The 12,045-nt window shown below is 45.5% G+C and overlaps 1 protein-coding gene across 2 annotated transcripts in view; it reads right to left on the reverse strand.

Annotated features, from left to right (window-relative positions):
• The window catches only part of SLC24A3 (solute carrier family 24 member 3), a 489,682-nt gene that overhangs the window by 41,526 nt on the left and 436,111 nt on the right, over positions 1–12,045 (reverse strand). For both annotated transcript variants that reach the window (XM_059705440.1, XM_059705441.1), the window contains 2 exons: positions 9,173–9,198; positions 2,069–2,122 (listed from right to left, as the gene is read on the reverse strand). In XM_059705440.1, coding sequence (XP_059561423.1) covers positions 2,069–2,122; positions 9,173–9,198 — 80 coding nt within the window. The remainder of the gene's footprint in view (positions 1–2,068; positions 2,123–9,172; positions 9,199–12,045) is intronic.

Genomic DNA, 12,045 nt, shown 5'->3' on the forward strand with positions numbered 1-12,045 from the left:
TTAGAACCACAGAAAGTAAAAAAGAAAAGGAAAAAAAAAGGGAAATAAATAAAAACCAATGAAGAAACACACGTGTATTGTTGAGGCCTGTCCACTGTGGCACTGATTCCCTAATAACTTTGCTATTTTAGAGAAAGAGGAGCAAGATGGATGCTCCCATCTTGAATGGCTTTTCTTTTGAAATCTAGATATGTTAGAGAGCCTTTGGGCCAACTCTAGTTTTTGTGGGAGCCCACCTCTTGGTATTTGTAAATGAAAGGTGATTTTTGATAAAAGCCCCTGATTTCTTGGTCAGTCATCTCATGGTTACTCTACACCATGACACTCTAGAAATGCCTTCTTCAGGTAACAAGACCCAGACATTGGGTCTGCACTGACCACGGGCAGCTCCTGAGGTGAAGCCTGGACTCCCCATTGAGTGGTAGGTGGCAGGCCTGCAGACATAGGCAAGCCAGATCCTACCTTCACGGTTCAGGTGACCTTTGCCAGAGGCCACACTGATTCCTCTGAACGGAGCTCGCAGCCACTGGTGGTTGGACTAATTACTGTCAGGCCTCAGAGCAAGAAAACCTTGACCTGCCAGTTCCAGCCTGCTCCCTGCCATGTCCAAACTGGCAGCTTCTGAAAGCCTTCGAATTTCTTGCCCCCTGAGAAGGAAATCACTCCTGCGGTCACATATGCTGAGGAAAGTATGGGCTAATTTAGAATAAAAGAAACTGTTCCCATGGGGGCTGGCAGCTGCAGCACCGAAGATCTCTGTACTATTTTTAAGCTCCTCATCCCAATGGGACTTGGCAAAATGATGAACCAGCAGGTTCACAACCCTGGTGCTTACATTTTACCTTTGAGTATGGGGAACATTTGCAGTGCAATTCATATATATATATTCTTGATTTCAGAGAGGAAGAGAGATAGGGACATCAATGATGAGAGAGAACTATTGATTGGCTACCTCCTGCACACCCCACACTGGGGATGGAGCCTGCAACCTGTGCCCTGACCGAGAATTGACCCGTGACCTCCTAGTTCATAAGTGGATGCTCAACCACTGAGCCATGCTGGCCGGGTTACAGTGTAATTCTTGATATAAATAGTAAGCTATCCAAACTCTAAGAGGGAAAAAAACCATATGATGTGCTGGATTTAAAATGTATCCACAAATTCTTTGACACTCTTCCTTTTACAAGGCAAAGCAGACCCTTTGAGTGTGGACTGGACTTAGTGACTTGCTGCTAATACACAGAATATGACAAAAGCGATGGCCTGTGATTTGTGAGACTAGATTATAAAAAGCATTGCAGGGTCCTTCTTGCTCTCTCTTGGAGCTCCTGTGTGGGACACTCGAGTAGCCTTCAGGAGAGGCCCATGGGGTGAGGAGCTGAGGCCTGCAGCCGATAGCCAACATTAACTCACCAACCATGCAAGCAGGCCACCTTGGAGCACCATCAAGTAGATGACGGCCACTCTAGCCAATCTCGTATCTGCAATCTCATGAAAAACCCTGAGCTAGGACCCTCCAGTCAAGGTGCTCCTGGGTGCCCAACTCTCAGAAACTGTATGAGATAGTACATGTTTGTGGTTTGAAGACACTAATTTTGGGATCATTTGTTACACAGCCCTAGATAACCAGGCAAATAATGGAAGTCCATAGATATTTCAACCATGGTTTTAGTGATCTCTTAATTATCTCTGGTCCCTTCTCTCATCCTATATAGAAGCATAAGTAATTAAGTTTTACCTCCTTTCTTGTTATGAAAGAGAATGAAGAAATAGCCAAAACCTAGGTTGCCAAGCCTTGAAGAAAGCTTTCTCTTGAGAGATTTCTCAAATTAAACTGAAGCTTTGATTCTATCATTACACAGGAATTAGAAGGGTCTTTTCTATGGCTACTACCAGAGCTGCAGTGATTCATAGCAGGTTGTCCAGGGAGCCAAATGAGCCTGTGACGATATGGAGCGAAAGCCAGCCAGATCCCTGCCCTCTTCCCTGTTCCTCTTTCCACATTATCACATAGTGTTGAATGTAGAAAACAGTCTTGGGAAGGAAACTAAGAAAGCATTGTACTTACTTCATGATGACAATGTAGATAAAATACATCAGCACAAGGACTAAAGACTCCCACCTGTGTACACACCAAGAAAGGCTAGTTAAAGCAAGTCACCATAGGCAGATTGCAACACACCAGCCTATTTTTAAAAATGTAATTAACGTGAACGGCAGTAAACCTGCCAAGCATGGCAAGGATAAGGCAGACGTGCAGACTGCTTTCAAAGATTCCCTGGTCGAAGATGTTTTCCGGACTGCATACAGCTTTCAATGACCTTTCTCTTTTGTACTTGAAAGGGAAATAAATGCTCCTTCCTCTGCTATTCACTTACCCCAACTCCTTCCTGGAATGCAGCAAGCCTTCCATAATATTGCTGAATATTGGCTTATCTTTATAAATCTGTCCACAGCTTAATTACTCACTAAAACTAGATATATTTACCAAAAGCAAATGAGAGGAATGGATAGGGACAACCAAGGAGCAAGGCATAAGAAGAGAGAGAGTGGGAGAGGGAGGGAGGGAGGGACCTGGCAGGGAAGATGCCAACAGGAAAGATAAGAATGAATGAGTGGGGAAATGGTCAAAGGAAAGAAACAAAAAATAATGAAACCCACTGAAATTTACCTTAAAATTCTGATAATTTGAAAACTTCCATTGTCTTATTTTAGTAACTTCAAACTGAAAAACAAGGGATTTTGATATCTAGGCTTCCTTTTAGTTGTAGAATTAAATTAACCAACCGAGGGTGTAATTTTGGCTTCTAGAAAAAGTTCTTATAGAATGGTCTATGAAGAAATTGTAGATTATTCCTTTTCCTTCCTTTTTCCTTTCCTTGTCTAGAAATTGATCCTAGATAAATATGTGGTTAAATTAAAAAAGAATGCACATACAAGGGTTTTTGTTGCAGTGGTATTTATAAAAGTGAAGTGTTGGAAGGAAGCAAAATGTTTATATACATATGCTATGATAAGTATGTTCATACAATGGGCTACCAACAACAGTTAAGAATGATTATCAAATGCCTATCTACTTATTCTAGAAAGTGCTTGTTATGCTACTGAGAGAAGAAATCAGGGCGTCCAAATCCCTTGAACTTCTGCTATGTATCTTAGCTTCTCTCTTAGCAAACATTCTCAAAGGTTTGTTACACTACATTCCAGCACCTTTCATTTTCTTAGTCAAACTCCTATATCTGTCAATGCAACTTTTGACGGATGAAACTCTTGTCAAGGGCACCTGCTGAGGAAAGTATTGCAGAGGGGGATGGCTAAAGAGGGCCGGTTCTTTGTCATCCTGTTCAACTTCTCTACAGCATCTGAGAGTTACCTACCTGCCCTCCTTCATAAACACTCTGCTCCTGACTTCCAAGAGGCCACACTTCTAGTTCCCCTCCTAACTTCTCCTTCCCCAGCCCCTTTGCCTCCTCCACTTCCTCAGTTCAGCCTCTAAATACGGGACTCTCTTCTCTTTTTACCCACACGGTCTCCCTAGGTCAGTGATGGCGAACCTATGACACGCGTGTCAGAGGTGACACGTGAACTCATTTTTTTGGTTGATTTTTCTTTGTTAAATGGCATTCAAATATATAAAATAAATATCAAAAATATAAATCTTTGTTTTACTATGGTTGCAAATATCAAATATTTCTATATGTGACATGGCACCAGAGTTAAGTTAGGGTTTTTCAAAATGCTGACACGCTGAGCTTAAAAGGTTCGCCATCACTGCCCTAGGTGATGTCATCCTGTTCTATTGCTCTGAAGACCAGTTGACACATCTACCCCACACCTCTGCCCAGCTCCAGGCTCATGTATCCAGCTGTGAGTATGGCCTCTCCACGTAGAATCTCAATGCATCTCAGACGGAATTCTTCATTCCTAGCTTCATTTTCCCCTGAGCTTTGCCATCTTAGCACACTGTCCTGCTCCCTGCTCAGTCACGGCCTCAGTCTGGAAATCAGCCTGGAGCCCTCCTTTACCCTCACCCATGTCCATCAGGACTCTATGTCCAGATGTCTCCTCTCTATTGCTACCTCCCTAGTCCACCTTAACTCTAGCCTCCGAACTGGCTTCCTTGATGCTACTGGGTCATGTCATTCTTCTGCTTAAAATTCTTCAATTGCTCTCCAAAGTTCTTGAGGAGAAAAAACGTGCAAATCCTGGTTCTGTTTTCTTCCTCTCCAAATCATAGTGTGCCCTGTCTTGCTTCACCATACTGGCCTCCATTCATTTGCATGTTTCAAGCTTTTTCCTTCCCCACAGAGCCTTTCCATTACTGTTTCCTCTTTCTGCAGTGTTTTTCCATTCATTCCTTGGCTGATCCCTTTCATTCTACAAATATCAGCTTAAATGTTGCCTCCTCCACGAAGTCTATCCTGCCTACCCCTGCTTCACTTTCTATCACGAGACTTTGCTTATGTTCTTTAGACCTCTGATCAGACTGTGATTCTTATTTACTCATGACTTATTAATATATAATGCCTGTTTGTAGCAGCCACTGGATAGCAGTTTTCACATTTAGCCCCTACCTCAGCTATATGGTTTCTCATTTTCAGACACTTAAAACAGACTGCTGGACAACTGATTTCCCAGCAAGGACACACCTCCTCTTCCCCTCAGCTCCTCTGTGCAGGGTGGAACTACTTCCAAACATCGCTTTTCAGTTGCAAGATATTTCCAATGGCCTGAACAGGGCTCTTATCTTATTGAAATCATTGAAACTAACATAGATGCAGCATCAACTTATTTGGGAAAAGTGAGGTTTTATTCACAGCATTCATTTTGAGAGAAGAGATACCCAGGATCTGAAGGGAGTCATGTAATTGCTGCAGTACATCTTAATAGACTCAGTGAGGGGTCACCAGAAAATGAACCAACATCAATGATGTCTTTGTTAAGTTGAATTAAGTCCAGCACCTTCTAAAGAGTTATACTCCCCAATTCCTTTAGATCTTTTCCTTTTCACTCTAAGCATGCCCTTTCATTGCAATATTCGAGTAAAGTTCTCTTCTGTCATAGTTCAGGGATGCCCATGACATGGGGGTTCCCCGCTTCTGTTGACATTTCAGGTTTGCTTTGTTGTGCCCAGATTCAGGGCTCACCCAGGGCTCCCCTACAAAATGCACCGGGGTCTCTGAGGCCTCTGTGCTGCTGCATCTCCCATTCATTCCCTCTGCTTTTGGGCCCGATTGAGTGTCTGATGATCAAGTTTTGGCTCAATGCTCTTGGGGTCCCTCCCCATGTCCTGTGCATGTCTCCAAATGACTCTTAATTACATGTCACCCATCTGCCTCCCCTCTAGCCCCGAGAGCTCAGGAGTTGGGTTCTGTGTTGTGTCTAGTTCTGGAACAGAGCCTGGCACCCGGAAGGTGCTCAGGGAACAGCTGTGGAATTGACTGACTGCCTGCAGACCTCTCAAAGCTCACAGCTCTCCTCCCCCTCCTCCCCAGGATGCTCTTCTCCATCTGCTTCTGAACACAGCCCACCCGCTGTCCTCGGAGGACCTGGTCCTGTGGTATGATCTGGGTTTGTTTCTTCCCTTCCCCCAAACTTCTGTTTTGAACCACCTTCAGCTGGCCCTGATTCTCCTGCCAAAGAATGTTCCTTCTGTGTTGGAGGGCCAGTCCTTGTTCTTGCCTGGGGGGCATGGCTCCACTTCCCTAACTATAGTCCAGAACAGCGAAGGCTGGTCTCCACATGACACAGGTGGACAGTCTCCAGGTTGTGTTCTCAGGCTCTCCTTTCTCTCCCTAATTCACAACCTGAGGCTCAAAGGAGAAATGAAAATACCACCCTGGACCCTGTCATTTTCTTGTTAGACCTTCAGACTCACTGAAGCCACAGTTTAGATTCCTTCTGGCAACATCGTGGGCCTTGCTGAGCCGTCATCATGGGTTCATGGGCCTTGCTCTGCAGGCTGAACATACATCCTAACAGGTGGATGCTTTGTACTTTAAATGTCTTTTGCGGCAGGTACATAACTAGAAAGCACACAACAGATACTCCCCTGCCTTTTGCCTGCAAATCAAACCCCACTATGTTGAGGCAGCAACCCTTCAATCTCAAGGAGGGTGGGCCCAGTCCCAGGATAAATAATGATTTGTCTAAAATTATAATTCCATTCTCCCTGTCCACTTACTGGTCAAGGCAGACCCAACTGTGACCAAAGAGATGCAAGGTAGACATAGCACCTTCCTCCTTCTTGTCTTCAATCCAAACTTGATGGCTGGACCTGCGGCAGCCCTTTTGGGACCATAGGAAAAGGCCAAGAGAAAAGGAGAGCCATTGCCTACCCGCATCTGGGGTACTTGCTATGTAAAAAACATAAACCAGCATTTCTTTAATCTGCTGTCGCTGGTTTTTCCTGTTACTGCTACTAAAAGCCTTCTGAGTACCAGCTGTCGGCTAAGTGTGACTCACTGCAGGCTGCCGCCTCAGAGCAGCGAAGGAACCTCAACTGTGTACGACGGTGATACTGTCCTTGTGTATTTGTATTTGACGAGGTTCATTTCTTCCTAAAGAGAACTCTAGTTTCAAATGAAACACAAATGAAGTTCATTTCCTTCTGCAGATTTGGGGTAGATTGGTTACCTTCCTTGAAACTTCTAGACAGGCTGGGAGGTTTGGCAACAAGGAATGGAATTCAATGTTTGCAGTATCACTGAAATATGACTGTGCTTTCATTGCACAGATTGATGAATCTGGCTTCAAAGGGAGACATCAACTCTCAGACACACCCTCTCAGCAAAATAAATGCTCATGGTTGGCTGGGTAATAAGGGCTGAGGTGTGGACAGTGACAACTATCTTAAAGTGCAATATAATTTTCTCTCATATGAGGAGCTGGAATCCCTGGAATTTCCAAAGCAGCTATGGGCCAGGAGCGCAGACATGAACTTCTCAGCCTCACTCACGTGAAAAATGTTCTTCGCCAGCCCATCCACATAATAACAATAATAGGCTGGCATCTGGAAATAATGTTGTGCTGCCATGAAAGCCTCTCTACTTCTTTCCTGAAGCTATGCCTGTGCATGAGTTATAATGCGAACCCACTCCAGGCTGAAGAAAACACACTGGGAATTTGGAACTCACTTATCTGTGGCCTCCCATCCCCTTCCTCATGATGCCATGTACAGCAGCCTTGCTGCAAGGCTCTGAGTTCTACCTGAGGATGGGGTCACCTGACATCACAGGGGGGTCAGCCCTGGGAATGAAGAGGAAATAGATGGTCCCTTTCTTGCTCCATCCCATCTGAAATATCTGGAAAGATGTTCTGAGGGCAAGGACTGAAACAGGCTTCGCATGAACCCTGCTTTCATCTCCCCTCCATGGTGGCCATCAGCAAGGCCAGGGAGATGCAGCAAAGAGAGCTCCTTAAGACCAACAGACAGCAGACCCCTCCCGAATCTCCTTTCTGAAGGATTCCCACACAAAGGCAGCAGAAACATTTCTGAGATCGACTGTGATCATAATGTTTGTCTTTATGACAGCAGCAACACTGAGCCACATGTGAGCACTGTTTGCTAAGGCAGAGCGGTGGCTCTGCTGCCCCTGCCATCGGTTGCAGTGAGAATCTTTTGCAAGGACGAGGAGGGAAATGTCACCACTGCATCTGGTGACCATGTCCAGATGGGTCCCATGAGAAGGTTCTCCCTGACTTATTGATCTCTGAACTGATGTGCTCCTGGGTGTCTCAATCCCTTTCAGCCTATTGATCACTGTTACTCAAAGAGGACCTCCTTCTTATTTTTTATGGGCCAATATAGAGGTTATGTATGTGTCTTAAAGCAAGTTTTCCAAGGTATCTTCTCCTCACCCTTCCTGGACAGAGAAGAGAGTTGGCAAAAGTATCTTAATACCCTGACCTAGTGTATAACATTTTCTATCAATGTGACCACTTCTCCTTGTCCCCACTTCCAAATTCTGAAAGTCACAGAGATACCCCAGGACACAGAGATGTCACTCTAACAAAGCATTAGCACCCATTTTGCTGGGAGGGGAGCCTGGCAAACTCTGTGCTTTGTTTTCTAGTTCATTCTTAGCTTTAAATAACACAGTACCACCCCTAACTATTCCTAAGATGTTATTCCACATTACTCTACTTCTATAGATCAAATGTTTAAAAAATAACAAGAATGCACAACACACCCAATTTCCATTTCCATTTCAAATAGATTTGACTGCTCAGAACCCATTTCAAAAATGGGGATTTGGAGAGTTGGCCCAAATACAAATGTTCCCAGGTATTTAATTTGGGCAATTTTTAAAAAAAAGTCTATCCAAAACAAAACCCACTGACTTTTCAGAGCTCTCAGATCTTCTGAAATGCCAGGCAGAACTTTCATGGTTTGGAGGTCACTGAAGCGCCTCCACCTCTGGGTTCTGAGGCAGCAGGTGGAATATGCCAACAAGGTCTGGACACAAGCTGGAAAGATTAGTCAGGTCTTTACTATGGCACAGCCAAGGGCTGAGTGCAGAAAGGCACAGCTAAGTCACGCATCTAACCTGGAGGACGAAGACACGGGATATTAGGAGTGGAAACCCACCACCCAGCCCATGACAAGCCCTCTTCTCTGTGCAGCTAATGTAATTCCTTTCTGGTTTCTTAGTTAAAAGGTGAAAAAAGAGGAAAAAAAATTGCAGTAGTGAAGGTCCTTCGGTTCTTCTATTCTTCAGTGTGGCTCGCCTTAGACCTGCCAGGTATTCAGGAGAGTGTTGAGATTCCCTGCGATACACTGTTCCTCTGTTTTGTAAACCACAGTCCTTATTTTAAAGCAGGCCGCATTTGTTTCCCAGACTGCCTTATTTTGTGTTTAGCAAAGAGTCAGTTTGTGGGTCAGCCTCTGGGTGGCAGTGTTCTGGGGTTGGCCTCTGAGGCTATAGGGCCTCTCTGTCCAGTGGATGTTCACTGCCCAGAGCTGGCTGCGTAATAGTTAGTTACCAGCGCTGTGTTGTTGCTGGGATTGTGTAATTCCTTTCTGGAAGTGGACAGAGGGTTCCCGAGAAACGCTAGCTGTTCCAAACCGTCATGACATGTCCCTTTCTTCCTTAAACCCTGAATCTGGTCTCCCATATATTTGGCTCTGCAACATAACAAGGAACATTGGAAGGGAAACAGAGGTACTCACCAGGAAACTTGTTCATCGTAAATGAACTGTGGGGGGAAAAAGTATAGATTAGACACGCACATGTGCACGCAATGCCCAAACACGCATGCTTTATGACGGTCTGCCCTTGCTGCTGGCTTGGTAAGAATTGGGGTGGGGCTGGCCTGGCACACGAAGCCTGTGGGCAAGCTCCCCTCCCTGCTGGTTTAGTCTGTGGCTAGTGTTAGTGGAAGGAGGTGCTGTTGGCAGACTGGCATGGACACGATGGGGAGGGGAGAAGCAATAGGTCATCCCATCCTTCCTGCAATTTCTGTCCAACCATGGATTGTGAGGGAAGCATGACCGGCCTGCTGTGTAGAGCAGGACGCACTGTAGAATTTTACGTCTGGAAGGGATGTAGGCGCTTGGCGGGGGCTCGCACACACCCGCTACTCTGGGCCACCTGTGAGACGCGTGCCTGTCTCTGTGCACTGTACAGCGCCTTCAAGCTTTTACACAAACATCTGGAATTCTTTGTACTCAACACCTTTCTTTCAGTTGACCTATATCCTTAGAAGAATTTACTTTCAAAGGAAACTTTACATCACAGCCAGAAGCCAGAGAATCAGCACCAGGCGTCACCACGTGCAGAGGGTAAAAATACATGCGTGACAACAGTGACTGGAATCCTGGCTGCCCGGGCTCTGGGTCACAGGCCTGCCCTTTTGTTGAAGAAGGAGGTTAGCAAAGGTTGAGCAGTGGAAGACACACAAGTACCAAGTGGAGACTTCTCCTGATCAGTTAGTTAGGATCCAAAGAGAATACATAATAGGACTGCATTGATTTAAGCCCCAGACCAGTGATGGTGAACCTATGACACGCGTGTCAGAGGTGACATGTGAACTCATTTTTTGGGTTGACTTTTCTTTGTTAAATGGCATTTAAATATATAAAATAAATATCAAAAATATAAGTCTTTGTTTTACTATGGCTGCAAATATCAAAAAATTTCTATTTGTGACACAGCACCAGAGTTAAGTTAGGGTTTTTCAAAATGCTGACACGCTGAGCTCAAAAGGTTTGCCATCACTGCCCTAGACTATATATCATCTAAAATCATTTCTCATTTTGGGGCAAAAAATCTGATATAATTTAAGTCCTGTGATTTCGACAGGAAAATGGAGTCACAGAGAACATGGAACATTGTTCTGGGGTTGCTGAATTTGCTGCGGCATTCATTCTAGAACCCAGACCTGGCTGCTAATGCAGTGTGCTCCACCTGACTTATCTGCCCAGACAGCACATTGCTGAAACGAAATGGGTGCACCTGTCCTTCCTTCAAGCAGGAGCCGAGGGCTGGTCGCAGCTCTTCCTTCCTACACTCACTGACATGACTGCTTGGAGTGTGATCACGACCGAGTGGCTTTTCGCTCAGGGGCAGCGGCCAATGGGAACTCCAAGGTAGACAACTGCAGGACAGGCTGGCTGCACAGTGTCATTACTGCAGGGAGATGATGAACTCCGCTCGCGATGTGGGCCTGGCTTCTGTCCCCAGCGACCACAGTGACCGTCTGCTGTGAGACGCAGAGGAAACCACCACAAAGACGTGCAGGGTACAGAGCAGAGGCACGTCAGAGGACCCTTCCCCAAGGACCCCGGAAGTGCAGAGAGAGGGGTGAGGAGAAACGGGCACACTCATTTGCAACTCGCTCTTCCTCAGAGACATGGAAAAAGATGTTGGCTCCGCCAGGTCGGTGACTCTGGTCGTTGTGGTCAGTGTCAACAGAGTGACACTGGATGAAAGTGTCAAACTGGAATGGGAAGGGGACTAAGGGGGTGAAAGAAGCGATGGAGCGGCCCGGGCTGGATGGTTTGGGATCCGCTCTCGGAAGCCGGTCACGGATGCTTCTGTATAATCGCTAGCTTTAAAAGAATTGCTTTCAAGAAATCACGGAACAGGACCAATGATTTAAGTTGGAAAATGTTTTCTATTAATTGAAGTTAATTCAATATCAGTCTTCAGCAGTGGGCTGGAGCAATCAATTCATAGCCACTTAGAAGGGCACTGGATGCTGGTACAGGGTTTATTAGAGCACCAATTTGATTTCCATCTCTCAGGGAAGGCAGGCCATCCTCTATAGTAGGAAAGTAGCTTTTAGGAAGCCCTTATTATGTGTGATTTGACTGACATGGGGGCACAGAGCAATACATCTTTAGCTGTTCTTTCAAGGATCATACCAACAACAAAAAAATCAGAATGGAATAAATTGTACAATGGATCCCAGACTGAGGACAGAATTTATGGGAGAACCATAAATCATAGAAACAGCGGGGCAAATCTGGACAACACAGGACATGACACGCAATTAAGGATGGAGTGTTCTGGGCCTGACGTCCAGGTAATACCTGTGGCCGGGGAGTGATGGGGGAATGTGGTTCAGAGAGGCGGACAGAGGAAGAGAAATGCAGATGATCTGGCTAGAGTACTGACAAGTGGTGCAATGAGGAGTCCTCCAGGTAACAGATGCAGCCATGTCTCACCCCTGACCACTCAGCCAGGAGGCCTTCGCTGCCCTGTGGCTAATAAGCACACAGTGTGGTTGTTACCCCATTACTTTAAAAGAACTGGATAAAAAAACGAGAAAGGACTCAAAAAAGAACAATCAAATGGATAAAAGGAACTAGAAACCAGGCCTTTATGGAAATCTAAATGGAAATTGGCTTGTTTATGGTGAGAGAGGAGTGGAAGGTGAGTTATGAGCTGCCTCCGAGCATCAGATGATCGTCACTCAAAGGCTGAAAATGAGGACATCGGCACTGGTCACAGAGTGTCCCCCCAGGCAAGTACATCCTTCAGAAGTGTTGGAATCAGCCCGTCTGAAAACTCTTAAAATGACAGGGCAGGAGACTCTCAC

Source organism: Myotis daubentonii, chromosome 8 (genome assembly GCF_963259705.1).
Source record: "Myotis daubentonii chromosome 8, mMyoDau2.1, whole genome shotgun sequence".
NCBI lineage: Eukaryota > Metazoa > Chordata > Mammalia > Chiroptera > Vespertilionidae > Myotis > Myotis daubentonii.